This window comes from Chanos chanos, chromosome 2 (assembly GCF_902362185.1).
Source record: "Chanos chanos chromosome 2, fChaCha1.1, whole genome shotgun sequence".
In the NCBI taxonomy this organism is placed as follows: domain Eukaryota; kingdom Metazoa; phylum Chordata; class Actinopteri; order Gonorynchiformes; family Chanidae; genus Chanos; species Chanos chanos.
In genome coordinates this window covers 53962442-53990371 of record NC_044496.1, presented here as the reverse complement: position 1 = coordinate 53990371, position 27930 = coordinate 53962442, and the positions used below count along the sequence as shown (strand labels likewise).

The 27930-nt window shown below is 45.7% G+C and overlaps 1 protein-coding gene across 1 annotated transcript; it reads right to left on the bottom strand.

Moving 5' to 3' along the window:
* Window positions 1-211: 211 nt before the first annotated feature.
* Window positions 212-27930, bottom strand: map7d3 (MAP7 domain containing 3). The gene is made up of 21 exons (XM_030765810.1): window positions 27864-27930; window positions 20428-20529; window positions 19765-19845; window positions 19305-19468; window positions 17558-17666; window positions 16831-16926; window positions 15846-15953; window positions 15001-15096; window positions 14478-14576; window positions 12029-12145; window positions 9659-9798; window positions 7229-7368; window positions 4410-4651; window positions 3046-3181; window positions 2503-2683; window positions 2069-2173; window positions 1648-1705; window positions 1440-1508; window positions 1123-1312; window positions 564-847; window positions 212-348 (listed from the first exon to the last, which is right to left on the bottom strand). Exons 1-21 carry the CDS (start codon window positions 27907-27909, stop codon window positions 341-343), a joined length of 2571 nt encoding a protein of 856 aa, XP_030621670.1. The 5' UTR covers window positions 27910-27930; the 3' UTR covers window positions 212-340.

Sequence of the window (27930 nt, the reverse complement as noted above, 5' to 3'; positions counted from 1 at the left end):
AAAAAAAAAAAAAAAAAAGAAAAGAAACACTCACATGACTCAAATGGTGTATGGAAAGGTTGCTAAGAAACCAAGACGTAAGCAGGCTGAAGGAATATGCCATTTTCCCTGAAGCAATTGTTTTACTTCTATTTTTTTTTTCTTTCTTTCTTTTTTTTTTTTTTTTAAACATAAGTTTGTAGAGCTAGTCTGTGAGGTGCAAAAGCGGAGCTCTATGCCTTGCTCTGTGCCCCTCCCCTGGGTTTGCCTGGCTGTCCAGATGAAGTCAGCACATCTGGAGCTCAGCTGGACAGGATTTATGGAGTGCAATTATCCTCGGTCCTCGACAGGAACCAGACTCTCACATCTCTGAACAGACAGACAGAGAGAGAGAGAGAGAGAGAGAGAGAGAGAGAGAGAGAGAGATGGGACAGAGGAATGACGCATGAGCTTGAAAATTCTAGACTGGCCGTTCACTCTCTGTTATCAATATTTAGTGGAAATGCCTGGTCTGTGCTGCTCGTAATGGAAAGGGAAAAAAAAGCAAAAAAAAAAAAGCAAACACACTGAATACCAGTGCTCACCAGTTAGGGCTTCAATGGGTTGACTGGGATGCAGGGAGTTCACAGGAGCAGGTTTATCTTCAAAGGCCACCCTGGGGCCTTCTGGCCCCTCACAGTCGGTCAGTCCTTGATTACAGCCGTCTGTCTGCATGAGGGGCCGACCTTTGGCGTGGACCCCAAGGTCAATTAGCTCCTCAAAGCTCCACGGCCCGGCTTTGCCGTTCACGCCGGGCATCTGCTCCACCTTAGAGTCCTCATTCACAAACTCCGAGCCCTCCACCAGACGCCCCTTTGGTGCAGGACTACTGTGTGTGTGTGTGTGTGTGTGTGGGAGTGAGGGGGAATCAAAGACATGGCCTTAAATCAGGAAGGAACTTGTGATAACACTTTGAGCTGTATTTGTCTCTTAAGAAAATTTCCACCAAATTAGAATGGGGTTAACACTGCAACAGAGCACTGACAAATCATATAAATTCCTTACGTTTAGATCAAAATTTTACAAACGGAAAAACTGTTGAGCCAGTTATGGTAGGGGGTGTTAAAACACAAGACTACTGCAGCAAGCTACGTCAGTCTGTACCTGACTTCCGGGTGTTCGTCTGCAGCCGGTCCATTGTTGTTCTCCTTGTCCTCCTCTGGAGTTTGTCCGTTTACACTGCCCAGTGGTTGTTCCCTCTCTGAGAGCGTTAAGGTTGGTGACCCGTCCCGTTCACCCGTGCTGGACTGGTCTCTGTCCTCAGTGCCTTCGCTCATCATCACGGGCCTGTCCTCTGTGGAGAAGTGAGCCCAGAAACCCGTAACTGAACACAGACCATTAACACCACCATCGTCACTACTGACTCTCGTCAGCGCACTCATTATGACAGTGGGAGACACTGAGCGTGTGAGGATACTTACCCATGCTGTCACAGTTTATCTGGTCTTCTCCTTCCTCTCCATTCTCATCTGGCATGTTTTTCTCTTCATCTCTCTGTACAGAGCACATGCACATACACTTTAATTAGGTCCTACTGAGGGAATATACCCTCAGTATTCTCTCTTTTGTTTTTAATGACTGGCGGGGGAACCTAGAGCTCCATAAATCACTAGGATGAGAGAATTAAACTTGCCTTCAAGTCATTTTGGTCTGTTTTCCTAGTTCTCTTCATAATTTCTTCAATTCTCTGGGGAAAAAAACACGGGAAATTAAATTCCTGAAATAGTCTGAGAAGATGGAATACACAATTACAGTTAGAAGACTGTAAGTGTGTGTGTGTGTGTGAGAGACACATGTCTGTGTGTCTAACTGTATGAGCAGATTAATGGCTGCTATGAGATTGAGAATGTGCATGTATGTAACTACACCTACATGGTTGGTGTAAGAGAGACAGGGTGATAAATATCTGGTGTCAGTATGTATGTGTGTAGGTCATTAATCGTTGGTGTAAGAGAGAGAGGGAGAGAGAAAAAACCTGTGGGTTTCAGGTGTAAGTGTGTGTGTGTGTGTGTGTGTGTGTGTTCGTATGTGAGCGTTTGATGGTCATCACCTTCTTTCTCTCCATACGTTCCTGCTGATTCTGCTGCATGATCCGTTCTCTCTCCTGACGCTGCTTCTCTGCCTCCTCCTGGGCCTTTGCCTCTGCCTCCTCACGCTGGAGGGAGGACACGAAAACACTCCATCAACAACTAATATCAGCTCATCTCCTGTCTAAGAGTACACTCTTTCTCTCCTTCAACATCCTCACGTTATGTTTTGTGCACATGAGGTTATATGTGTATGCTTGCATTTCTATATAGTGCTGGCTGAAGCTCTGTATGTACCAGTAGCCTATTAAGGCTAAGGTTTGTCAGAAACTACAGTGTAAGTATGCAGGGATAACCCTGAGTGTAGCAGTCACAGGGAAGTACTCTGATTGGCTGAGTTAAATTCCTGTATGAGGAGTTCTGTAGCAGAGCCAGTGCGGGCGGGTGTGGCTCCCACCTCTCTCTGTAGCTCTGCTTGTCTCTGCTGCTCCTCCAGCTCCAACCTCTGTCTCTCCTCCTCTGATTTACGAGCCTGTTCCTCCTCTTCTTTCTTCCTCTCCTCTGCCATCCTCCTCTCCTCCTCCTGACGCCTCACTCGTTCCTCTTCCGCCTGACGTCTCTCCTCCTCCTTTCTTATCCTGAAGGAGAAACACTCACTGTTAAATTACAAACCCTCTCCTATGACAAGCCACAAGATTCCCCAGTCAGCATTTATATAATACATATCCTATCACTGCATCATTTCTGGATAATGTTCCTCATCTACATTCTGTTTTCTGCTAAGTACTATTACTGTAAGCACACTCCATGCTCTTTATATCATTAGTTTCTTTAATTTTCTTTTCTTATGTTCTTTCTTACGTGTACAGCTTGACTGGTATACTGTTCAGTCTATGTTATTAACAATTCATCTACACACCGGTGAGAGAAAAGTAAAAAAAACCAAAAAAAAAACCCATATGTTATGGAATCACAGTCGAATTCCACAGTTTCTCCTCACCTCTCCTCCTCTTCTCTCTGTATCCTGAGCTGCTCCTCTCTCTCTTTCTGCTCACGCGCCAGCCGTCGGTTCTCAGCCAGGATCTTGGCGGCCTCTGCAGCAGAGTTAGTGCCCGCTGTGGCTTTGGAGCTGGAATCTGACAGAGGATACACACACACACACACACACACACACACACGCACGCACGCACGCACACGCACGCGCACGCACACGCACACGCACACGCACACGCACACGCACACACACACGCACACGCACACACACACACACACACGCACACACACACACGCACACACACATACACACGCACATTCATTAATACAACCGGCCTCTGACTCCAGACACAAGAACTAACGCCGTCATAAGAGTGTAAAAACACAGTTTGGTAACAACGATGACCTGTATTAGCATGACTTCATATTCTGCCAGTGTCACTGAGGACTTCAGTGTCAAATACAGCTGTTTTTTTTTTATCCCAGCTCCAGAATTGGAGGTCCTATTTGACTACTCATTCTGGTTAATGCGTGGCACTAACACACATACATGAACTGGCCAAGGACTCAGTACTGAGAAGGTAGTTTAGAGTTTAGTGTGGTGGTGCTGGGCTAGAGCAAAACTGTGGCTCCCCTTGACAGGAGCCGAAAAACAATGATATCCAGCACAAGTATCACCAGCAGAGGGCGCTGTGTCTTGACAGGAGCATCTGCAATGAATCTGCAGTGCATGCAAATCACCTGGCTACAGACTGTCACGATCGACCTGCTGAGGATGATTTGATACAATATCAGAGCAAGAGAGTGCAGTTTTTTTTTTATTGTTCCTCTTTCAAACTCAATGATTTTCACCCACAACTTTCCAAGACACAATTCTCTTTAGACATCCTAAACCCAACACCAGCACTACCCTCAATGCTACTCACAGAGAGCCTGTCTAATGGGGAGTAAAAAGGCAGACGGTCTCTTGAATCTGTGTGTGGTGCCACTCATTTGAGTGCAGAGCCAGCGGCAGCATCAGCTGTCTAAAAGCAACAATGAAGATCAAACTGCTTCTTCATCCTTTAGGCTGAGGCAGAATCAATAAACCTGAGCACTATCTTACTGAACTGAATTATTGGTTCGGGGGGAAAAAAAGAAAATAAACGCTAATTAGAGCTCAGGTTACAAGTTTAAAGAACAGAGTAGTTTGATTCTGCAAGATAAACCAAGCAGGTCCATTAAATCACCTCGTTAATCGATCTGAGAACATTCACATTTACATTTATTCATTTAGTGGATGCTTCCAAAAGAGGCAGAATACAAATCAAGCATTTGTTCACTGAGAAAGGGGTTTGAAAATGCCCCTCTGCGGAGTGAAGCTGCTCTCACCTTCTTTGGTCTTGGCACTGGGGGCTGGGCTGGGGGTGCTGCTGTCAGGAGACTGGGGGATGACTGGTTGCATGGGGGACATGTCCTTTGGTTTGGAATCTCTTTTGCGCAAGGTAGGGGGGCCGGTGGGCGTGAGGGCCGGCTTCTGGATGGGCGGAGGTTTGGAGGTAGGTGTGGGCTGTGGGGACGGAGGCCGCTGTTTCGTTGCGTTAGGGGAAGGAGGGCGATTACGTGGACTTTGCCTGGAAGGAGAGTGAGATTACAGACAGAGGGATCAATATGACACAAGATAATGTGGAAAGACAGAGACTTTTACAACTATTATGTTCTCTTTAAAACGAAAACAGCCCACTTTCAATGCCTTACAGCAACTTCAATGGAAACCGTTTAAAAAAAAGCACTCCAAATACAGACATACAAATACCTAAATGTCACAGACGTCAGGGAAACCAAAAGCAAAATCAATCAAAGAAAACCAAAACAGTGAGGAGAACTTACTGTCTCGTTGTGACCCAAAATGGGTGCTTCACACCTTCCCTACCCTTCACTCCCCTGTGCACAAGAGGTTCACCTGTGGCTCTGAGTTTTCTAGAGCCACAGACGTCCTATCTCAGATGAAGTAGTCTACAGCTCACTGACAATTAATAGGCAAACTGACAATTTGTCCTCACTTAGCTGTGAGGCACTTTTCCAGACAAAATATCCAGATCACTATTCCACCTAAACGTATGGCTCAGGTTAAGAGGAGCATCTCAGTTCCTGGAGTTTCACAAGCTGACAGCTGTTTAACTGCTATTGTTGTCTCCTCTGAGGTGATCTGCCCATCCAAGGTGTCCCTCTGTGTCAATGTTAACTGAAGGAGACCCTGTAGCAGCCCAGCTGTACAGTGAAGACCAGACTCCTCAGCAGCACACATGGTTTAAGCTGAAGTAGTCAAAATACCATTCTTCTACACCCAATAAGCATTTAAAACAATGCAGGCAGAAACAGTGTGACTGAACAGAGAGGCAGTAAGAAAAAGAAAGAGGATATAAGAGGAGACAGAAAAAAGGCACACCCATAAATAATAATAATAAAAAAAAAAAAAACCCAAACAAATGTGTGCTGTATCTGTCAATGTCAGTCTTCAGTGAGCGCTTCCTGAGAAGTATATCAGGAACCTGCTTCTTAAAATATAAATGCTTGTGATTGTAGAGTCTGTCACAGCTGGAACCAATTTCGGGCACCTCTTTACTCATTGCACAAACTGATCTAAATCCATCCAAATCTGGGAATAAACCGGTCGAATACAGGCTCAACCTTTGGTCTCATATAGGAAAGAACTGATTTGACTGACTGGATATAGTTATCTTTCCTTTCCAGTCTGAAAAAGCAAATGATCCGGAACAGCCTCACCCACGTTAACACCAATTCAAATAATCTCACTTTTGCCTGTCACGCCGCTCCAGTCAGCCGCAGTGTCAGCAGAGCACGCTGCCTTTCCTTAGGTAATACACACGTTGCTCCCATGAGCCTGAGCTACACCAGTCTCCTCCTCTCCAGTGTCTCCTTCCGCGCCCTCTGGGACTTTTTGCCATGCACCTGGCTGCAGACACAACCCCAAACTCCAGGATTCAAAATCAATCTAGGACCCCCCCTCACTCTTGGCGTGTACAGAGCTGGCGTGTAACCTGTTCTCCTCTGTGACCCGTCCTTTGTGTGGACATTCATGCCAGTCCATAAGAAAGGTACAGGCACCCACATTCTAAATACCATAGACTTTCAGGGCATGCAAATATCAAGCACGTTCTCTCATCACAGAAATTCCACAGAGACATACCTCCAGGGTTCTGGATGGCAGGTTAAAAAAACCCCCACATTTGCCTATGAAGAGACTTAGCATACCTCAGTGATAAATTTTTATAGCCCAGTGTGATTGATTTCATTGTGCTTGCTAATTTCTCCAAATTCAAGCAAGCTCCCCTGAGCAGTCATATACTTAATGCAGGGAGGCACACTCAGGATCCTAACTTCAGAAGCTAGAGCTCATAAAATGTGAAAGAGGAATGAGAAGATCTTCCACCCATGCAAATGGATAATAAGAGACTGAATTCAGAAATACTGTGAGAACCCAGTGCATACGGAATAGAAACTCAATACTTGTATGCCCAGTTCTGTGACTTACAGGCAACATATTGTATCATATCACAGAGACTCAGGACACACCTACTCCTCAGGCACAATGAGAGAGGTGGCACTCTCCCCCTGGGGCGAGATGCCATTTCAAACACTGAACTGTGTTACTTGGCTACGACAACGAGCCATGTTCCCGAATCTTCCTGAACCTTCTCACGGAATCCAAGCAAACACACACCACTTATAGAGACACAAAGAGGAAGTGGTGGGAAGAAAAACAAGTAAACAGTTATGCTCTCACAACGACGCTCCCAGCATGCACCAGAGACAGAGAGGGAGAGAGAGAGAGAGAGATGGAGAGAGAGAGAGAGTGAGAGCTTGGTAAGCATGTGAGGAGAGGAGAGTGAGAGTGAGAGTGAGAGAGAGAGGGAGAGAGAGAGGGAGAGTGAGAGCTTGGTGAGCATTTGAGGAGAGGAGAGTGAGAGAGAGAAATAGAGAGAGAGAGAGTGAGAGAGATAGAGTGAGAGCTTGGTAAGCATGTGAGGAGAGTGAGAGTGAGAGAGAGAGAGAGAGAGAGAGAGGGAGAGTGAAAGCTTGGTGAGCATGTGAGGAGAGGAGAGTGAGAGAGAGAAATAGAGAGAGAGAGAGAGAGTGAGAGAGAGAGAGAGAGAAGGTGCATCTATCATGAGCACTTGTGCACTTACTTGTTAGCTCCTGGAGAGGGGGCTCTTTTGCTGGCGGACAGAGGGGCAGGAGACGGGGAGCGGTGACGGCCAGGTACATTGGAGGGTGAGGGAGGGCGTTTCCCTCCTGGGGATGTAAAGCGTTTGTCCTTTTCACTCTTCTGTTTTTGGTTTTTTTCCCCCCAAAAGAGAAGAACACAGAGAGAAGACAGAACGTCAGACATGGGTCAAAGGTTATATTTGGGAAACTAAAATATCACAATATAAAAAAAAACCCCAAAAAACAGGAAAACAACTTCTGGGCTATATAAAATACTTCCACTAAGTCCAGATATTTTTCCTGTCCACCAGTAGATGGATTCAGATACTGTAATAGCCCACAGGCCTACAGCTGACACCGCTGTCCAATGAGATTCAGCCATGTAATTATGCGGCCCAATAACAGGGTCATTCAAATGGCAGTGGGATGGACTAACAGACTGACAGACGAACAGAATGAACTCTCAGGTCCACACTGTCTGTGTGGATTTAACTGCTGTAAAATCAAATATCTTTCAGATCTTTTACTCTGAATCCTTTTGACGTCACGTCCATGTAAAGATCAACTCTGCAAGGACGTGTGGCTGAGCAAGAAGATGGAAAGATAAATCAAAACATCGAGTCACTTCATATCCACATCACACAAAGCCACAAATTTCCTCTGAACGCACACACGCACACACACATACAGACACACACGCACGCACGCATGCGTGCGCATGCACACTCAGACCTCAGACACACACATCCTTGTCAGTATGAATTAAACGTGAAGACAGGCCTGTAAATTAGCAGGGTGTCTAAATGCATCATTCAAAGGGCCATGTCTGAGTGCGCTGTGAAGAGCAGGACTTCACATTCAGTTCTTAACACTTAATCGCCTCCTCAGTGGGAGTCCATGCTGGGAGCTGTGTGGGGAGCACAGTACTCAACTCCTGATAAACTCCTGACAGATCAGTGTCACAGAAACCCTTTCAAAACCTGCGATCTCCTCTCCACCAATACACAAAACCCATTGTTTTCCCTGACGAGCTATAGGGCAAACCCTCTTCTCAAAAATCAGATGGCCTCTGATCCAGCTGAGCAAAAGCTAAACTGCATTGTTGCTTATCACTCACTGGTATCTGGACTCAACTGTGGGTTGTTCTATATGATAAAGACTCTCCAGGATGTCAGTGGTGTGTGAGACATTGTTGCTGTGGACTCCAGGGACGGCTCGTGCTCCTCCTGTAGTAACAGGCCCAGGGCGTGCCCTAGCCCTGCCCACCCCTGCCCTGCGTCGTCAGGATGACTCCGTCCTTTGTTCATTCACGGCCTTTTGTCTGACTCTCGGGTCACCGACCCGTTTTCTGTCCGTCAGTCCGAAAGGCCGGCGCAGTCAATGGATGTGTCGCTGTTACGTCCGTGCTTTCACTGTTCGGTCTTGTTTGTTCAGCACAGGGCACATCTACAGCAAACCAGCCAAGACGCCTCAGAATTGTGGGTAACACTGTTATTAGCACGTTTTCCGTTCTCTTCCCTCTTAGGCACTGGGGACCGGAACTGGTACTGATTGGGTCTCAGAGCCATTACATAAACCCAATCTAAGAGTCTCGATTTGCATACCGGGCCTGTTGGATTAGGTTTTGGGCAAGTTATCAGACTGAGCGATCCATCAGCGTCTCTTCTATGATTAAGATAAGAGATGAGTGACAGCCTTGCTTTGCTAAGGAAATGAAAGCGGACGTACGCATGTAACCCACTGTCATTTTCAGCGCGAGACCACACTGTTATAAGTAAGGTATTTCGTTTCAGGTAGGGAAAGATAATGCCCCTTTGCTTTTAATCTTCTAGTTCCACTGACCTCATCCTAGTTTGCAGATAAAACCACTGAGAGTTTCCTATTCAAAAAAAACCACACCCACATGGAGTGCACGCCTCTGATTTGACTCACATCAGTCTGAGTTTATCGTGAAACACGGCATGTGAACAAAAAGCTATCATCTCAAAGTAATACGCCTCCTCCTGAATACAATGAAGAGAATCTATAACACAAACAAACTAAAGTTTATTTGTGAGTCCATGGCTAAACTAAAATGAGTCAATCACGTAGCTTTCTTGCCTAATAAGCATGAATCAATAACAGACTGTATAGAGATAAGACCTGAAACTCCACTTTATCCACTGCAGTCACTTATCACAGGACCCAGTGAGGTTGCACTCTGACATGCTAAACAGCCTGTGCTGTTTGATAATAACAACCCCTAATCAAGAGTTACCCAGGTTAAACAGTGGAGCAGCTACCAACCAGTTACGGGGAAATGACCTGGAACGCGCAGCAAACATGATGGACAGCCGGGTGCAGGTGCGGGAGTACTTTCTCTGATGTGAGGATGGCAAACCGGTATTTTAAACAAACGCAGGTCGTCTTACCTGGGCCATGTCCGAGATGCCGTCGGCGGAGACGGAGGTGGGGGGGCCTTTCTGGCGGTCGGTGCTGCGGCTGCGCAGGGGTCCGCGGGTCGGGGGGGTCAGGGGGCTGGCCGAGGCTGAGCGAGGACACAGGTGAGACTCTGATAAAGGACACAGTCAGTGGAGCACAGCCCGGGGTGGGGGAGGGAGGGAGGACGGATGCCGAAAATGCGGGCCAGGTAACGAGCAAAGCAGAGCCAGGAGAGAGGGAAAGAGAGAGAAAGAGAGAGAAGGGAAGGATGGGGATGACAAGAGCACAAAATTGCAGGCTGTTAGATTACGTCTGGACTTGTGGCGATTTTGCTAAACACAGGAGCAAGAAATGGGATCTGAGTAAACTATGAGCGTGGGTGTGAGACAGAGAGAGAGAGAGAGAGACAGACAGAGAGAGAGAGAGGGGGAGGGGGGGTAATCCAGGGAACACTTGCATGGTTACCACAAGCTCCTGGAAAAAACGCATAGAGGGCACCCAACACACCATAACAGCACTCAAAGCAGCAAGGCAACAGCACTGTTCAGATACATAAACCCAATGAGCACAACTCAACAAAAATCCACACACATTTACACCAACACACACGCACACACAGTAAAGTCACACACCATCACTTTACAATTAGCACACCCTAAACAAGTTTCGTGTCTTTGATTGGCTGAGGAATATATACACCTTTTGGACAGGCAGAAATCAAGGCGCTGTCAGGTCAGGCACCGTGGTCGACAAGTGGTGAGACCTCACGCTTCAAGGGCCAGATTTGCACCTTCAACCGACCCAAATCCTAAAGTCTTTCCGCTGGTCCGCGAGGGGAGAGTTTACATTGGGTTTAAGAGAGGCTACAAGGCTTGACACCGTTCCGGTTTCTTCCGCAACTCCAAATCTCAGGGATTCTTCCTTGGGATTTTGGACTGAAACCATGTTACATTCCGCCAAGCCACGCTACAGTGTAAATAAACTGGGGAAATGAGAAAATGAAGGCGGGATTATCCGCCCTCGGCGCTCCGATCGGACACGGACAGTTTGGCCGAGGACGGAGACGCGGAGCACTTGTCAAAGCGGAAGCAGTGCGGAGCACCAGGGTGAACTGAGGTAAAGAGAGCACATCTTCTTACGTATACGTGCGCTGCAGGTGAGGGGATAGGATGACAGGCGGATTTATGCTGTAATCCATCACCACTGTCATACACTCTGCCTCCCCGATCAGAGATGTGCCAGTGTAATTAACCCTGACTACTCTTAGGAGAGATAAAGCGTATAAATGTAATTGGCCCAGAAGCTTCTGCTGATGCATATCATCTCCACATCTAATTTGAGATAGTGCCGCATTGCATGTAGTCCACTGACGGTTAAAATCTAGATTATAAACAAATGACTGACACTTAAAAGGATCTAGCACGGGGCACCGTTCGAGGCAAGCGGCGTGGCGACGAAATATTTTCGAATGCTACGGGGGGAAACAAGCACCGTCGTTTTGCGGTAATTAATACCGTTGTCGTTTAGCACGGGGAGGGGGGAGAAATCGCTGACGAGTGCTGAGTCATCAGAGCGAGCGGTTGAGTGACTGGTAGCCATGGGGGGGGGGGGGGGGGGGGGGGGTGGTTGCGCGGTGGCCTAGCGGTGAGGGACAGGCAGTAGGTCGCACAGAGACAGAGGGTGGCCTGTTCTGGATGGATCAGGCAGGGCCCTGAGGCCTCTTCTCACGCACTCCACCACTTAACTAATCAGCTTACAGAGGATCTCCCAGCATGCGCTCTGGAACACCTCACGAATGCTTGTGTGTGTGTGTGTGTGTGTGTGTGTGTGAGTGTGAGAGAGTTTGAGGAGACCACTAACTGTCTCTGTAATCTTGAAACGTCTTAGCTCCACACATGTGCTATTGCAATCCACTGGCAAAATGTGGCTACGAGCCAATATGCTTCTGTTTGCTGCTATGGTTCATAATGTTTTGAGTCTGAGTGAGAATCTGTGTGCTAAGATTGATTGAGTCGTAAATAATAACTGCCTTTTCGCGTGACTTCCATATCCAAACAAAGAAAAAAACAAAAAAAAAGAGAGAGGAGTGTGCTCTAAGTGTACGGAAGTATCCCAGCAAATGTACCTGCGGCACTGTAGCATGCACCCATAGAACAATGCACGTTAAAAAAAAACCAAAAAACAACAACAACAACAACAAAAAAACCCCAAAACACCACTGCTTAGCAAAACCCACAGTACAGCCAGAAAACTCTACACAGACAGACGGTTCTGGTAAAAGGGCTTGGGTTGGATCTCCCTCTCTCTCTCTCCCTCCTCCTTGCCTGGTGAAGGAGAGGGGGGGGGTCTTTCTGGGTTACCTGGGCCATCTGCTCCTTCAGCGGACAGGGCTGCAGCACTCTTGCTCCTAGCTAGTGAGGCCTGGGTAGGTGTGAGGAGGCGACTGAGGTCCACTGGGCTGGCCAAGGGACGACGAGCTACATGCATGCGTGGCCACACACACACACACACATAAAAAAAAAAAACAGAGCAAACAAAAAGAAAAAGAAAAAAAGAGAGACAGAAGGGTTGAAGGACAAACACAAAGTAAGGTTGAGGGAGGGTTTAAGTGACATGGAAGGTAAACTGAGTGATTTTTTTTTTTTTTTTTTTAAAACAAGTGACAGAGAATCAACATAAGAACCCAAACAGGAGGAGAAAGGTTGTGCATAAAATGAGAAAATACAAATTGAGTTATGAGTGACAATCAGAATGGGGTTCAGAGCAAGGCTGTGGGCGGGAGAGGAGGAACATTAGTGAACTGAACAGCTGGACAGTGTGGAGGATCAGGGCTCCAGGAAGGGAGGGAATAAAAAAAGGGGGGGGGGGGGGGGGTGAACGAACACAAGAGCTAAGGATGAAAACTGGGTGAGCGTGAAACCGAGCAAGAGCGATTTGGGACCGCCAGACTGCCAATCAGATGCTTATTTTTCTTTCATGCTCCCTTTTAAATCTTAATCGACGGCGTTTAAGATGACCGAGTGAAATTAGAAGAATCTTAACGTCGTCAAATAAAGCATCTGGCTTCGTCAGCAGTCTGGTTTGGATTGTACGGCTTTGCTCAGTGTTGGTTCATCATCTAGTGTGTGAATTGAAATTAAGCATGAAAACCTGAAATGAGTCAAATCGGCGTTTTAAGAAAGGATGAAGTTAAACAGAACACACTCTCCCAGTCAAGAATATTAAGAGCGATTCAACACTGCAGCAGAGCCGTTTTCATGAGCGGTCAGATGGCTCCCGCGTCACAGTAGCGACCAAGAGCTCTTGCCGGTAAGAGAGATAAAGAAGCACTGTTCTACATAGCTTTCCTTGTAACTGGTTGTAGTTACAATTTAGAATGAAAAACAGAAAATAAAGTTAAGTAAGAGCCTTTTGAATGATCTGTTTTTCTTTTTTCTCTTGCACGACAACTTGTAGGGGACCAAAACACGAATCACAATACTGCTTTCCTGTTGCCTGTGCGTCTGCAGACATCTGTAATAAATGGGTAGGGCCAGGCCCTGAGTGGTAACACTGCTCTGTGGTGCTCAGGGCTATGGGGTAGTACTAAAGGGTTGCAGCTAATTAGTGGGACTGAGTATCAGTGAGGGAGGGGGCACATAGTAAAACTTTTATGGAGGGGTCTTCTCTGTGGGGGGGGGGGGATCCAGAAAAGAGGAGACGTCACGTTAAACACGGAGCACTCAGTGAAAATAACCTTCGGTTTGTCAGTCAAAACGCTAAAGGGTCTTCCGTAACATTTCTCAGTTAGCACAAAAAAACGCTTCCAAAAAAACGTCTCCAGGCATACACACCGCACACAGTTCTGTGTATTCAGCACAAAAGATTGTTTAAATGACCTCTGACATAAGTTCCTGGTTAGAAGTGCGTGCATTCTCATGCACTCAGCATCAGCATGGTAGTGACACTGACACACACACACACACTCTCTCTCATACACACACACACACACACACTCTCTCTCTTGCACACACAAACACACACAGACACACAGACACACACACACACGCACACTAACACATAACATGGCATGAGACCAGAGAGCAAACTCCATGGCTAACGTCATCTGGATGAAAAATTCACAAGGTTTTCAAACAAACAAACAAACAAACATAACATTGTGTTAGTGGACAAAGGAGCCATTCCCCACGAACAGCCCAGGGAGCGAGAACTCGAGATGAGGGAGGGGAAGGAGTAAGAGAGGGGGGGAAAAAAATAAATAAATAAAGCTTAAGAAAACGAGATTAACTGCGAGTTCACACAGAGCGTAAAATGCAGCCAAGATCTGTGGAACTGTGGAGAGATAAAAAGATAAAAGACTGAAGGCTTTCAGATACAAGACAACAGAGAGCATCGAGACAGTCAGAGAAACGTCCTTAACACGAACAGCAGCACAACACGCAGACAGCGAAGAGATTATTAGCCTGTTTGGAAGGAATTCAGAGGAAGGCGTGAGAGAGAGAGAGAGAGAAAAAAAAAAAAAAAAAACAGTCTTGGAAGGAACACGAGAGGAAAACACAGAAGGTTTAAGCAAACCAGCCACATAAGCCAACTTAACCATGTTAACCACATTCATTCCCCAAAATGGGTGCCACGCGTGACGACCCGACCCCCCCCCCCCCCCCCCCGACGAGGATCACACTCCCTCAGTGTGATCAGTAAACTGCATGAACAGGAGCAGGTGAGTAAACATGCGGACGCACGTTTGTTAAGAGGGAGCGCATGGCGCACAAGCAGAGACGGAAAAGGAGCTGGTTTGGGGCTCGGCACCTGGTTTTTCCGGCGTGCTTTTTTCTACTTTGGCCGGGTTGGACCGGGCATTACTCCCTACTCGTGACAGCGAAGAGCTCCTTTTCTTCAGAGCGGGGCCTGTAGACAAGTGTTACAGGACAGGACAGTGTCACAGCCAATCAGGGAAGAGGAGCTTGTTCTCCTCAAAGCATGTGTATCTCATTTATTTTTATTACATTAGCGTCATGAATCAACGGACGCTTGTGCCAGATATCTGAGTAATGCAACGCAGTTACATAGCTGCCTGTGACTTGTGTAAATGCACAACAAGCGTGTGTCTTAAAAGTGGAATCCTAGTCAAACTTACACGCCGAAAAACGGGACTATACTTAAACTGTTGTTGGCTATAAGGGCGTGTTAGCCTGGCATGTGACAGAGTTCAGGCTGCTCTGTAACTAAACACCCTTATCCTATGCTATCTAACACTGAGGTGGATGTGCTCTGGAACAGGAGGAAAAGAGAAATGTGCTGTCATGGGGGCTGCGGGGGGGGGCCTTAGCACCTGTCTGTTCCACCTGAGGCTGCTTTTGCGCTTCCTTAGATGGCTGAGAGGCATTGCTAGGCAACCGGTTCAAAGACGAACTCCTCCGTTTAGCACCTGAGAGACAAAAGACAGCTCACACTCTGAAACAAGAACACAGTTTAAAAAAAAAAAAAAAAAACCCACACGCACAGAACAATCATTTCAGTCCACTATTCTACCCAAAGCAGGAGAGGGGATTTATTTAGCGTGGCGTAATCCGTATCCTCACAATTCCCACATCTGAATGTGTTTGGGACTCTGCAGGAAAAGAAATGAACAGATGAATCCGACAGAAACAGGCCTTTAGAGCAAAATCAGCCGAGTCATTGGAGGAAAGGAAACTGTGGAAAGAAACAGCACGACAACACAAATCACGGTCCAGCTCCATTCTTCTTCAACGACTAAAAAAAAAAACCCAAACAAACCCGAAAATGAGCATTTCAGTCAAATCAAAGGTGCGAGTTTCCATTGGGTTTGTTAGAAAGAAAGACACTTTTGATGATCATTGAGACAGTAGCGAGAGGAAGACTCTGTCAGAAAAACACATTCCTTGTGATTCAGTATCATGAAGATCACGTTAAGTGCACAGGGAGTAAACATGTGTGTGACCTTTGGCATGCTGAGGGGTTTATACGAGGGTTTTCTGTTTACCAGTGTGTCACTGCTGTTGAAAGGTAGCAAAAACACCACATATCCTGGGCACAAGGAGGAGACAGCATGAAAACACACTTTGGAGTGGGGCAGAAGGGTGGAAAGTGTGTGGGGGAGACAGAGAGAGAGAGAGAGACAGAGACAGGCAAGGGGAGGTCGGGGAGGACACTTACTTTTGTCAGGGGAGTTGAGGAGTGTGGCGGAGGACGAGGACAGACGTTTGTTGATGACCGAGTCGGCCTGCTGTTTCAGGTTCATCGTGGAGGTGGAACGCTTATCGACTGGGGAGGGCAGACACACAGACACAGGGAGCAAGGGTAAGGGAAACAGTGGGTACAGAAAAGACAGGGCTACACTGGGTCCTAATCAACTACGACTCCAAATGTTCTACTATAAAGATATCTAAGGCTGGAAAAGGGAACACGAGGCAGTAGAGGACGAACAGTGAATAGCTCTGAGGACTGTGGAGATCAAACAGCATGCAGTTCCTTTTCATGGCTGTTACAGGAGAATGTTTGCCTGGAACAACAATAATAAATCTAGGCGTGGACAGACACTGAAAAGCTTTCATCTGATGGTGATCTGATCTGCGGCTGAAAGATCCTCTGATGTCTTTAATCTGACAGACGCAGATGCAACTTAGTACAATACAAATATTTGCTCTTACAATATCATGTTCATTAGTAGGTTTTTTTTTCTTCTTTTTCTAAAGCCAAACGTTAAAGGCCAAACCAAAGCCAATCCAGTCAAAGCAGGCAGGCAGCAACCGGTTACTGTCGAATATTCTGGAAACAAAGACTGTTCAGTCTGACAGTGCAGAGTTAGACAATCCTGAACCACAGAAAGAGAGAGTGCTCAACGCTAACATGCAAACAAGGATGGACGTGTAAATCAGAAACATGTTTGTGCTGTTTGGGATGCTGAACATAACCCCTCACCCCTGAAAGAAAATAAACCGTAAGTGACTGTGAGAAAGAGAGAGAGACAGAGAGAGAGAAACAGAGATAAATCCAGTCGTGAGACTCCTGTTGCGTGAGCACCAGGCACGTGGCAGGCACACGCAGCCAGACAGATGTTAGTGAGGGGTGAGTGTTAGTGGATGCGGGCAGTGCCAGCCTGTGCCAAGTCGTGCCACTGAATGAGCAAACAGAAAACCACCTTGTTGTGTATGACTTCTGGGAGGCTTGGAAACTGGAGAGGCTGGGGAGATTACTATAGCGACCGGGGAGGAGGTGCTCGTGGCTTCGCTCTCGCCTGTGGGAGGGGCAGCGACAGAAACGTCACTATGGGAGACTGGGACTCTCTCTCTCTCCACAGGGGGGTTAGAGAATGATGGAAAAAAAAACAACAACAAAGAAAGAAAGAAAAAAAAAAAAACGCAGCAACTTACATCATCAGAAAATTTCCATCTCTGAACAGAGGGTGTGCTACAGTACCAGAGAGGCGACAGTACACAGCCAAACATGACTCACATTTGAAAGTGTCAAACATGTACTATGAATACCCAGTGACAAAAAAAATCAGACATAAATATGAACCAGAAGGAGGCAGAAACACAGAAATAAACATGAACTAAAAGAACATTCCTAAAAACAAATAAATCAATAAATAAAATAAAAGGGAAAAAAAAGGCCATCTTTGCCAACTAATCCAGAAGGCCTTACAGCCCTGGACCAGGCGTAGCAGAGCTGGGTAGGGTTGTGGAGATCAGCAGTGAGGCATGAAAGTGATCAGAGGTCCGTTTCCTGACACAGGAGAAATGAACGAGGAGGGACCATAAACACAGGAAAGGTCTAACACAAAACATCATCTCGGCCGTCCCTGCCTGCGAGCCTGTGACTCTGCAGTTTTAAAGTCGGGCGGGGGGGCGGGGGGGTTGTCTTACCGGTTCTGCTGTCAGAGTCTGTGAGACCTCCCCAAGACCACCTCTTCTGTCTCTGCTCCACCCTCTGACTGCGCTCCAGAGTGCGTCGCATCACGGCCTCATAGTGCTCCTGTAAACACACACACACACAGTTGTGTATCACTATTCCTGCTTAACACACACACACACACACACACACACACGGCATGAATTTCAGCGCAGGATTGTGCATAATTTCACTGATTCCCGCAAATCTAGCACTTGTAATGTGGGAAATTCCCACACACATTTACCGCGACAGGACTAGCGCAAACGGCAGTCCCAGTTAACGACAGTAATCCTCAGGATCCTCAGACAGGTAATGGTCTCGTTACTAAGGTGAAGCAGCAGTACACAGACAAGTTTCAGGCTGACTGGCTCAGAACATACCTGTGGCTCGACTTTAACGCTTTAACGACGGTGAAATTAACCAGACAGGTAATGGTAACGTTACTAAGGTGAAGCAACAGTACAAAGACAAGTTTCAGGCTAACTGGCTCAGAACATACCCGCGGCTCGACTTTAACGACGGTGAAATTAATTGGCTGCTCGACGTGTAAAACGTGCGGTGCTGCGCCTTTAACCGGCCGACATTTCAAAACGTCGACTTTAAGTCGCCACTCGGATGGCGTTTCTCGCACAGCAGCCTTGAGAACAACGCGTGAGGCAGATACAGCAAAGAACGTGATGGCTGATGCGACTGAAGTTGCGCACTTGCAGCGTGAGGAGGAAACGAAGGGGTTTCTCAAGGTTGGAGGAGAGTGACGAAATGCAATCTGACGTAAGAACAGGACAAGGTATCGTACAGGACACAGGGTAAGACCTGTAGTTAAGATCACAAGTAGCCCCCCCCCCCCCCCCCCCCCCCCCCCCCCCAAAGTGTATAAAGTCCCCCCTATGTGAAGCATTTAAGGGGGGAATTCCTCCCCCATTTTGAAAAATGAATTTAAGGCCCTGACACACACGTACAAACGTGTGCACACACACGCACAACACAAACTATGCATCAGTGTTTCAATAAAACACATGCCCTGTATAATCAGAGCCTCTGTAAGCCCATAGTTCAGATTTGCTTGTTTCTGGAAATCACACAAGTTTGACTGGGGAGAACCTGATGCAGGACGTCACAGCACTAGTGTCACATTACACGGCATTTAGACAGATCATTCTTAAACGGTTGACGCCACAGTGGATAAACAAACTTTAAACCGAACCTCCACATCAGGAGCTCTTCATTAGAGAAAGGGTTCAAACTATTCTCCATCAATACGATTACACAGATTTGATGGGTGGGCCCTCTCTGGAATGTTACCGCAGCACTGTACATTGAGCCTTAGGCTGCAGTCATTAGCTCTGTGGTACTGTGCTCTTATTCAAGGGAAGAAGGTAAGCTTCTCAAAAACTCCTCAAAAGGAATGGAATTCATAAATATGGCCTAAGATTCTTAAGACATGAAGCAAATACGCACTTACACCAGGGGAGGAGAAAACCCTTCCAAGGATACTTTCAATTTTAATTCTCAGCGTTTAAGCAAATGTGCACTTAAGAAAGAGGAAAAGAACCCAATACGTCTGAGATTTTAGACCAACAAAAACAACCAAATATCCAAGTTTGAAAGATATACATTATCATTAATACTTAAAAAAAAAAAAATTACACTTGAATAAACCATTAAGCTTTTTGTTTGCACGACGGCTCGAAAGTATGTGAGTGAGGAGGCCCATCTTACCTTCTCCTCCTCTAATTTCTGCTTTCTCTTCTCCTCCACAGCGGCCCTCCTCTGCTCCTCTTTCCTGCGGTGCTCCTCCAACTTCTTCTGTCTCTCCTCCATCTGCCGCTCCACTTGCTGCTTCGCCTTGCGTTCCCGTTCCAGAATCTGGGACTCGCGGGCCGCTGAGCAAATGGCAAAGAAAGCATGTGTGTGTGTGTGTGTGCGCGCGCAACACAAAAGTGTGTGTTTGGGACGAGAAAAATGCTGGGGAAAAAAAAAAAAAAATCCGCATCTCCTACTATATTACTTCTGCCAAGGCTCCGCCCCCATTCATAAATTCTCTCTTCCACGGCCGGGACGTGGACCAAAAACTTCGTTGATTTCTCAAACAAGCTGGGCATGCGGTAACTGCTGCTTGCCTCTCAGCCAAAGGCTCAGCTGTTTTCCCTCTGTAAACAGTAATCCAATCAGTACTTACCTTGCTGTTTTTCCTGTTCCTCTCTCCTCTCTTTCGCCACTCTCAGTCTGTCGTCTATTCTGAGGGCTGATCCATCAAGAACTGAAAGAAATCGATAAGAAAAAAAAAGGATCAGATATATATACACACACACACACACACATATATATATATATATATATAAAAATCAAACAGATTTAAACAGCATAGCTATCTTTTTTTTTTTTTTTAAACACAGGTACAACTACAACTCCAGAGTCAATAACCATTTCTACCCATTCAAAGTATCTCACCCATCGCTCTGGTCTGGTACAGATAACTGGCTAAATGTCCTAGCACCAGATGTAAGTCTAATATAATACCCTGACGCGGGCTCATGCGCGTAATACATGTGACTTACGTTTCAGATTGTAATATGAGATCACAAACATAATGCGGGGCTTAATATACACACCACTTGGTCACTGCAGCTTACTGCATTAACACTGAGTCACCTCACTGTGTATATATGTGTGTGTGTGTGTGTGTGTGTGTGTGTGTGTGTGTGGGTCCTCAGTGCAGCGGGGTAATGGTATTTATAACTCTAAGCAAACACGCTTCCGTGACGACACAGTGACACTGCAGCTTATTGACACTTATAATAGTGTTAAGAATATTCTAGCATGTCTGAGTTAGGGTCCTTACCTGGTTTTGCCTGGTTCTTCAATGTGCTGGTTGTGGCTGTAGGCCCTGGACTGTTCCCCGCCAGGCTGCGCCGCTCCTCTGCCTGCGCCTGCGCCTGCGCAGCTGGGGAAGAGACAAGAGAAAACATGTAGAGGTCAACGATGAGAAGAAACAGTTTAAAATAGTGAAGAAGCTGGAGGAAGAGCCTGGTAGGCATGGCTGGAGCTACGGCGGATTCATTTATGCGACCGTTCGTCGCAAACTGCTAAAGATCTTATGGTTTTAAACTTCAGAACAATGCTGTTGTTTGTCCTGCCTACCTCCGGCCAATGGCTTGCCCCGTGGCACATTAAGTAAGAGAGTCTACCAGGAGAGTCTGCCAGTTCACCAGGCAGAGAACTTCCATTACCCCTGAGAAAGGATCCAGCCGGCAAAGTGTCAAAAAGGCGAGAAAGAAACCAGGTCAGAAACTGCGCAGTCTCCAAAAACGACTCTTCTCTCAGCTAAATGGAATTCTGCCTCACTGCTAAAGTAAAGTGCAAAGGCAGACGGTGGAGGACAAGAGGAAGGAAGGATATGGGACTGAGGCGCTCTATAGCATTTAGGTGCCCTGGCAACAGCTCTCTCCAGGCCCAGAGCATGTGCCCCTGTGTGTGTGTGTGTGTATGTTGGGTTACTGGACTGTTGACGCTTGAGGCTTTGGGGCTATGAAATGGCTCTAAGGTGTCTGATCTAAACTTCAGTACGAAGGATACTCCAGGCAAGAGAAGACGAATGGTGCCTCATTGGTTCATCCTCAGGACATTAAGTCCAGGGTTTCTCAGCTCCATCAGTTCAATGCGGTTTTAACAAAAGTTCTGTGAGCACTGCTTTGTGCCCAAGACACCCTAACTCTCTTCACAGAGAGTTTCGCCTCTCTCACCCCTGGGCCTGCCCTCTAAATACTGTGAACTCTATTAAGTGACGGTAAAGAGTATGAGTCGTCCATATGGAGCGCTGACAAAGGCAGTTCTTATGTAAGGTTTCACTGAGGGGAAGTCTGGGTTAAGCAGTGCTCTCTGTGTCTGGCCAGTCTTTCACACCATCTCTGCTGATAGGCTTTCTAAACGACTGCAAAACTCAAACACAGCAGAAAAATTCAGAGGAAGAAAGAAAAAAAAATAGCTTGCTCCACCGGAAATAGGACTGCAGTAAAAAACAAAGCGACGTTATCAGCTACTGGAAAATCCATCAGGAGTATTAAAAAAAAAAAGGGGGGGGGGTGGGGTGGTGGTAATTTTTTTTTTTTTTTTTTAAAGCTTGGCCGAGTGGCACAGGACTCACAAGATGAGCCAACGAACATCGAGTCACCTGAGGCCTGTCCAGTACTGAAGACTTTACAAGCCCGCGGATCAAACAGGGTTCCCTTATCTCAAGGGATAACAGAGCTGTCGGTAGACCAAAGAACCTGCTGACAAACCAAACGAAAAGAACAAACAAAAAAACACGTCCGTTAATTCAATTCGAGTTTGGGCTAAGTGCCTGGATCAGACTCATCCATAAACCGTGAGGGGGAAGTTCAGGCCAGTGAATTTATCCCTGTTGAAGGGAAAGGTAAGAGCTTTGATTTTACTACTAAAGCACTTGATATAGGACACCTGAGCGGCTACAGCGCTGGGAAGGACTGAGAAAAGAGAAAGAGGATAAACCCTTTTGATCCAGAGCGCTCTCTGCAGATGATGCAGTTGCTGGGGAAAAAAACAAAACAAACAAACAAACAAATAAAAAAACGAAACAAACAAACCTGGGGACCACAACCCCCCCCCCCCCCCCCCCCCCAAAAGAAAAAACAAGACCAAACATTCTACGCCATTGTTCCAAGAATCAGCCAGGAGATTGAGGAAAAGTCAACTCTCTAATTCAATCACTGAATCTAAAACATTACGAAACTCGACCAAACACAGATAACAACGTGGTGTAAGAGGAGCATTTATTGCTAGGACAAACAGCATTTTGATTACCAAAACTAACTCCTGCATCGAAGCAATGAGGAAAGCCTGGATCATGTTTGGGGTGCTCCATTTCTGTAGAAAATTTTGTCTGAGACAAACGGACCCTCACAAAAATGACAGAGTTGCAGTAAAAGGTACCAGGCTTTTATCTTCTGATGGGAGAGGAAAGAACAGAACAGCAGCAGATCAAGGTGAGATTGTAAAAACATGCCTCGACTGCTTTCACGAACATAGATCTGATACCACGCTAACCGATGAGGACACGAGAAAAGCAGTCAACGTTTCCTACAAAGCACCGCAACATGACAGTACTAGTCTACTGTCATGGTGAGGCCACTTCTGTCTTAGCAGTCGCATAGCAACTGTTGCTTAGAGATGCATAGGCCAGGTTCAGAGGAGACAAGTGAAGCTCTCAATGGCTCAATCAAAGTCTGCGAAAAGAGCCACTTACTTCAGCCAAAACCAACACAATCCCATCTTCTTAGCGAGCCACACTCCCTGCCCTGGGTTTTTCAATCAATATTGTGACAGTCCATCACTGGGAGCGCTGATTCTCCATGGACTGGACAGGCGCTCTGGGTCATTTCATTGTGACTGTGTGATGTACAGTGCACAGTTACAAAGACGCGGAGTTCGCTCTGGCTAATCTGGGCTGCAATTCAGGGTGCATGTGTTTTAAGCAGTTTCAAAGGTTCTCAGAAAAAAGAAATATGAATAGTCTAGCATGAATTTAACGCGCGCTTCAGGTGCAGGAACCATTTTCACTTCTGCAAATCTAAGTTTAAACTAAAGTTTCAACTAGTCTTAAAACTTAGCTTCTACACTAAACCAAGCCTAGACTTAGCTATCGTCCTTATGGATATAAAAAACAAACAAACAAACAAACAAAAAACTCTGCTATCTCTACAGTAGGTTTAAAAACTATGGAATAAACCTTCACAATCATCTGTCTCTGTGCTGTCTGCATGAGAAGAAGAGTCTTTTTCAATAGCACTTCAGAGCTGCTGGATCCACTGAATATGCAAAAGCCAGCTGAGTCATGTCGTCCTGGGCGACACAGGCTTCCCAACAGGGAGCATGCAAATAAACAGCTGCCCAAAAAACACGGGCCGCACAATGGACACATTATCGAGCCTTATGTCTTAACAAAGCAAATGACATTTTTACCCTGCAGAGAGAAGGACGGTATGATCAAAATGACTTCTGCTTGCTACCGACTGAAACGCTGCCAACAACTCGCCTTGCCCGGGCCGCTCAGGAAGCCAGTCAGAAAGAGGTCAAATTAAAAAAAAAAAAAAAACAAGGAAGAAAGGGGGAAAAAAATAGTCCTGCTTTAATGTGGCACACAGTAAACAAAAGACATTGGCTGGTCCAGGGGGGATTTCACATGGTGGGTCCATACTTTTACAGCTCTAATATCCTTTAACAGGGGATATGAGCGCGCCAGCTGCCCCTGTGCACACACAAGCAGTGTGAGATAACAGTCTGTTACAATGAATCATTATTTGCCTTCAACTGCTGTTCATGAACCTGGGCTATACAGTGAGGATTGTAAAAAAAAAAAAAAAAAAAAAACCAGTGTGAATCAAACGTGTCTTTGAACTTATCTTTGAAGGTCAACTCAACTGAAAAAGCCCCAAGGACCCTGGCCTGTTGGCTCTTTGCTACGGAAAGCAATTAGGTCTAATTATACAGGATAAATACCACTACGTGGTTTTCCTTTATTCGCGTTTGAATTTGCAAATCATAATCGCCAGCGCTACGCATCCCACCTATCACCTACCTCATTAGCCCACATGATGCATACGAATGGGCTGTTCCTATTACATGTCCTATTACGCTCCTTCCTTAGCTTTGTAGAAACTGGCCTAGTCCAGGAAAGACAGTGTTTCCATTGCACTGGGAACCAGTATGTATATCGGTAATAACCGAACAATTTATTTCCTCCTCGTTGTCCGCATCCCCCCTGCTTCAAAACGATCCAAATGAAGATTAGAATATCAATTCATACGGACACAGGGAATAAATCAGAGCATCAATAACAGGCTCTGTTTTTAAAAAGAGGAACCCCCCCCCCCCACCAACCACGTCGTTCACAGCAGAACAGACTCTTTGACCTTTTTCAGTTTTGCACGGCTCATCTCCACGTTAGAAGGCGACGGTCCAGTGCAAATAAAGAACGGTACTTTTCACGTCGACGTAATTCAGAAAACGAACTTTCATATATCTCTTTGATTTTTAACCGCAGTCACTGATTCTAAAATTGAAAGGGAGGAAGAAGAAGAAAAAAAAAAAGAGTGTGAGATAAAAATTGCATCATCCCCTTGACACTGACAACAGCAGTAACGCTGAAGCTGTCAAATGAAGCACTCCACTGAAAATGCATTGACTCAGCCCAACCAAAAAAAGAAAGAAAGAAAGAAAAAAAAAAAAAGACAAAGGAACCGTTATACAAACACAAGGGTTCTCTTTCTTCCCCGGGCCGGGCCGAACATACAGGCATAGAGCAATACCAGTCAGGGAGAGTCTGCCCTGAGCGGGTCAGTAGACTCCTGTTCGTCCCATCTCTCTGGACTGGAGCAGTAGCAGCCTGTTACTCAGACAACAGGAAACACTTTAATGCAGATGTCTGGGGGTGAGACGTGTCTACACTCTGCAATTATGGAGGCCTTTACACAGGACACAGCTGTGATCTTCTCCTCTGCGTCCCTGGCTGGTTGTTCGGTCTCTCTCTCTCTCACACACATACACACAATGCAGATCTTGTCCAGGATTACTGGGGACACCTGGGCTATGTAAACCTGAACTATTTCCAGCAGCAGAGGGATGATGACTCGTCACTGACAGCAGGACAGACACACACACACACACACACACACACACACACAGTGTCCCCAAAGGTTAAACGACCCTGTTCTCACCAGAGGAAAAAGCCTTGGTCATGTCAAAACACGTGGCTGGTGTCTCTCACGCCACAAGACACACTGAACTTACCAATTCCTCACTAACCTATTCGACATTAAAAAAAAAAAAAAAAAAAAGGGCAAAAATTTGCATAGACAAAACTAACATCTGTATTCAGGCAAAGACTAAATGTGGCTTGGAGCATGCTCTGTGGCAACCATGCTCTGTGAAAGGAAAGATGGTGGCTATGCTCTCATTTCAATGCAGGTCATTTGCTTATCAAATAGTTTCCCAGTGGAAAGGCTTTTACAACAGAGGGCAGATCAAAAAGATTTCCAGGCTTCTTACTTGAACACATTGCCAATCTAACCATTTGGACCCTTCACAAAGAAAGGTTCAATAGACTAGCAAGTCAGAGGGCTACAACCACTGACTGACAGATGTGGACTGTAAAACAACCTACTAATAGATTGTAATGTTTTAAAGTAGCTTGTGTTTAAAAAAAAAAAAAAGTCCATTACCCATTTCCTTACAGCGCACGCTCCAAAATAGTTGTCGTTCTTTTCGTACCATAAAACAAGCATTGGAGGAACTCAAATTCTTTAAAGAAAAAAGAAAAAAAAACAAAAAAAACAATCAGTCCCATCAAAGAGTCTGATTACAGCTCTAAATTACAGAGTTCTGACACTTAAGACTACATTCTTGTGGAGATACCCAAATATGTGCATTTCTTCCACCGGCCAGCCACCGCCTATTATCAGCCTTTTTCTCAAGCCTCAGACCAGAGTTTGGCAGGAAATCTATAATGTAGGTTAGGAAAAGAAAATTCTCTCTGGGATTTTTAAACCAATGTGTCTTCCCCCAGATTCTCTGACGGTAGGATTCCCTGGTAAAATGCATTGTTTCATCTGTGCATTAATGGTATCCAGATAACGGATAAGATATATACATATATATAAACCCTGCATCTTTCCATCTAAAGAGCTGACTCTAAGCTAAAAAGCATTTTCAGTATGAATATGACCATAATGTGGCTTTTACCAAGGGACATATAAATCACTGAATGCACAACTGAATGGACACCTTTTTTTTTTTTTTTGCAATTACATATTGTGTCTAAATATGTTTCAAAACACCTTGAAAAGAACACACGTCATTTCGGTCTCGTGTAGCAGTCTGAGGCCAAACTGAGCTCACAATAAGAATGTGAATGCAGTGCCTGTCAGTTGTATTGTTGGTCTCCTCTAAGGGAGAAGTGGAGATGACGTTAAAAAAGCAGAACCGTTGTGGTGTAGGCAACCACTTTCATCTCAAGGTCCCTGTGGTTTATGGTAACAGGAGGCTAAACACGAAAACACCATATTCTTTAACACTGAACACGGTCCGTATACGTACAAACATCAGTTAACTACAAGCCAGGAAATTGCAAGCTAATGATGCTGATTGTGCTAATTTGGTATTTATCCTACTCTCACGCAGTAGTTTAACTACTGCAAGGACTGGACAAACTACCATGGAACGAATCCAAATGCAAAGAGTTAAGTGTTTTTGCCCACAGTCACATAATCTGAGGCAAGTGAAGTATCGATCTGGTCTAACTACCGTTTCTGCCAACATTTTCGTAATTACGTGGCTTAGTCATATGATATCTAGGCTTGTGTAGACATCCTGTTGAACTGCAACTTAAACTAACCAACAGCTTCTTATAAGAAGGCCAGCAAACATTATTGTACTTTCATTCTTGTTGAGCTTACTGAGCTGTCCAAATAATACAGGCTTCATGCGCTTAGTCTTAAACTGAATACTTTATCGCTGTTTTTCATCAAATCAGGAACGTCAGCATGGTGTCAAGCTCAGGGGTCCACGGCAACAAGACAGTAGCTAACAGAGAGTGAGACTGTTTGCTAGCAAATGAGTTCAAATAGTGGAATCCTCTTTCTAAGAGAATGTAGACAAACAACAGACTGCCTAACAAGCGACGCCACCAACTGCCGTTATTACATACTTGCTTTGTCTTAAAACTTTCGTAAGCACGTTAAACACTTGTAACCACAGCAAACCAACTGCTCTACCTGCTGCTTACTACCGCGTTAGCGCCTAGGAGCATCACTGACTTAGACAGGGCGTTCAGATAACGAAGCAACAGACGATTTGTGCAAATCGCCGGTCCCCAAATTCAACTCAATTATCAGGTCTTTCACAATGACCAACGTAACGGATAAAAGTCTCTAAATTTGTAGAAAGTTACAAACATCCTAGTTACCCTATATGCACAATTAGCGTTCATACAACCTTTCCATATAGTCACAAAATACTGACTTGCTGCTGTTAATTTTCTGAATAACTTGGACAAATGCGTTTGGCTAACCTCCGCTAGCTATCAGTTCATCTGCAGAGCCCGCTAAATAGCATAGCTTTGTAGCTAGGTGACTGAGAGTGACAGAGTCACATCCTACGCTAAAACAGTGGTTTTAAAGTAATTCCTACACGTCGCATATATTTCTAAGTTTAGCTGAGTGTAAATAAATCGTGTTAACTTTTGCGCCTAACACAAATTCTCACCCATTTGTGCTCGCAGTCCTTTCAGAGACGTTGCACCCTCCGCCATTGTTGCCGAAGTTTTCCTCCT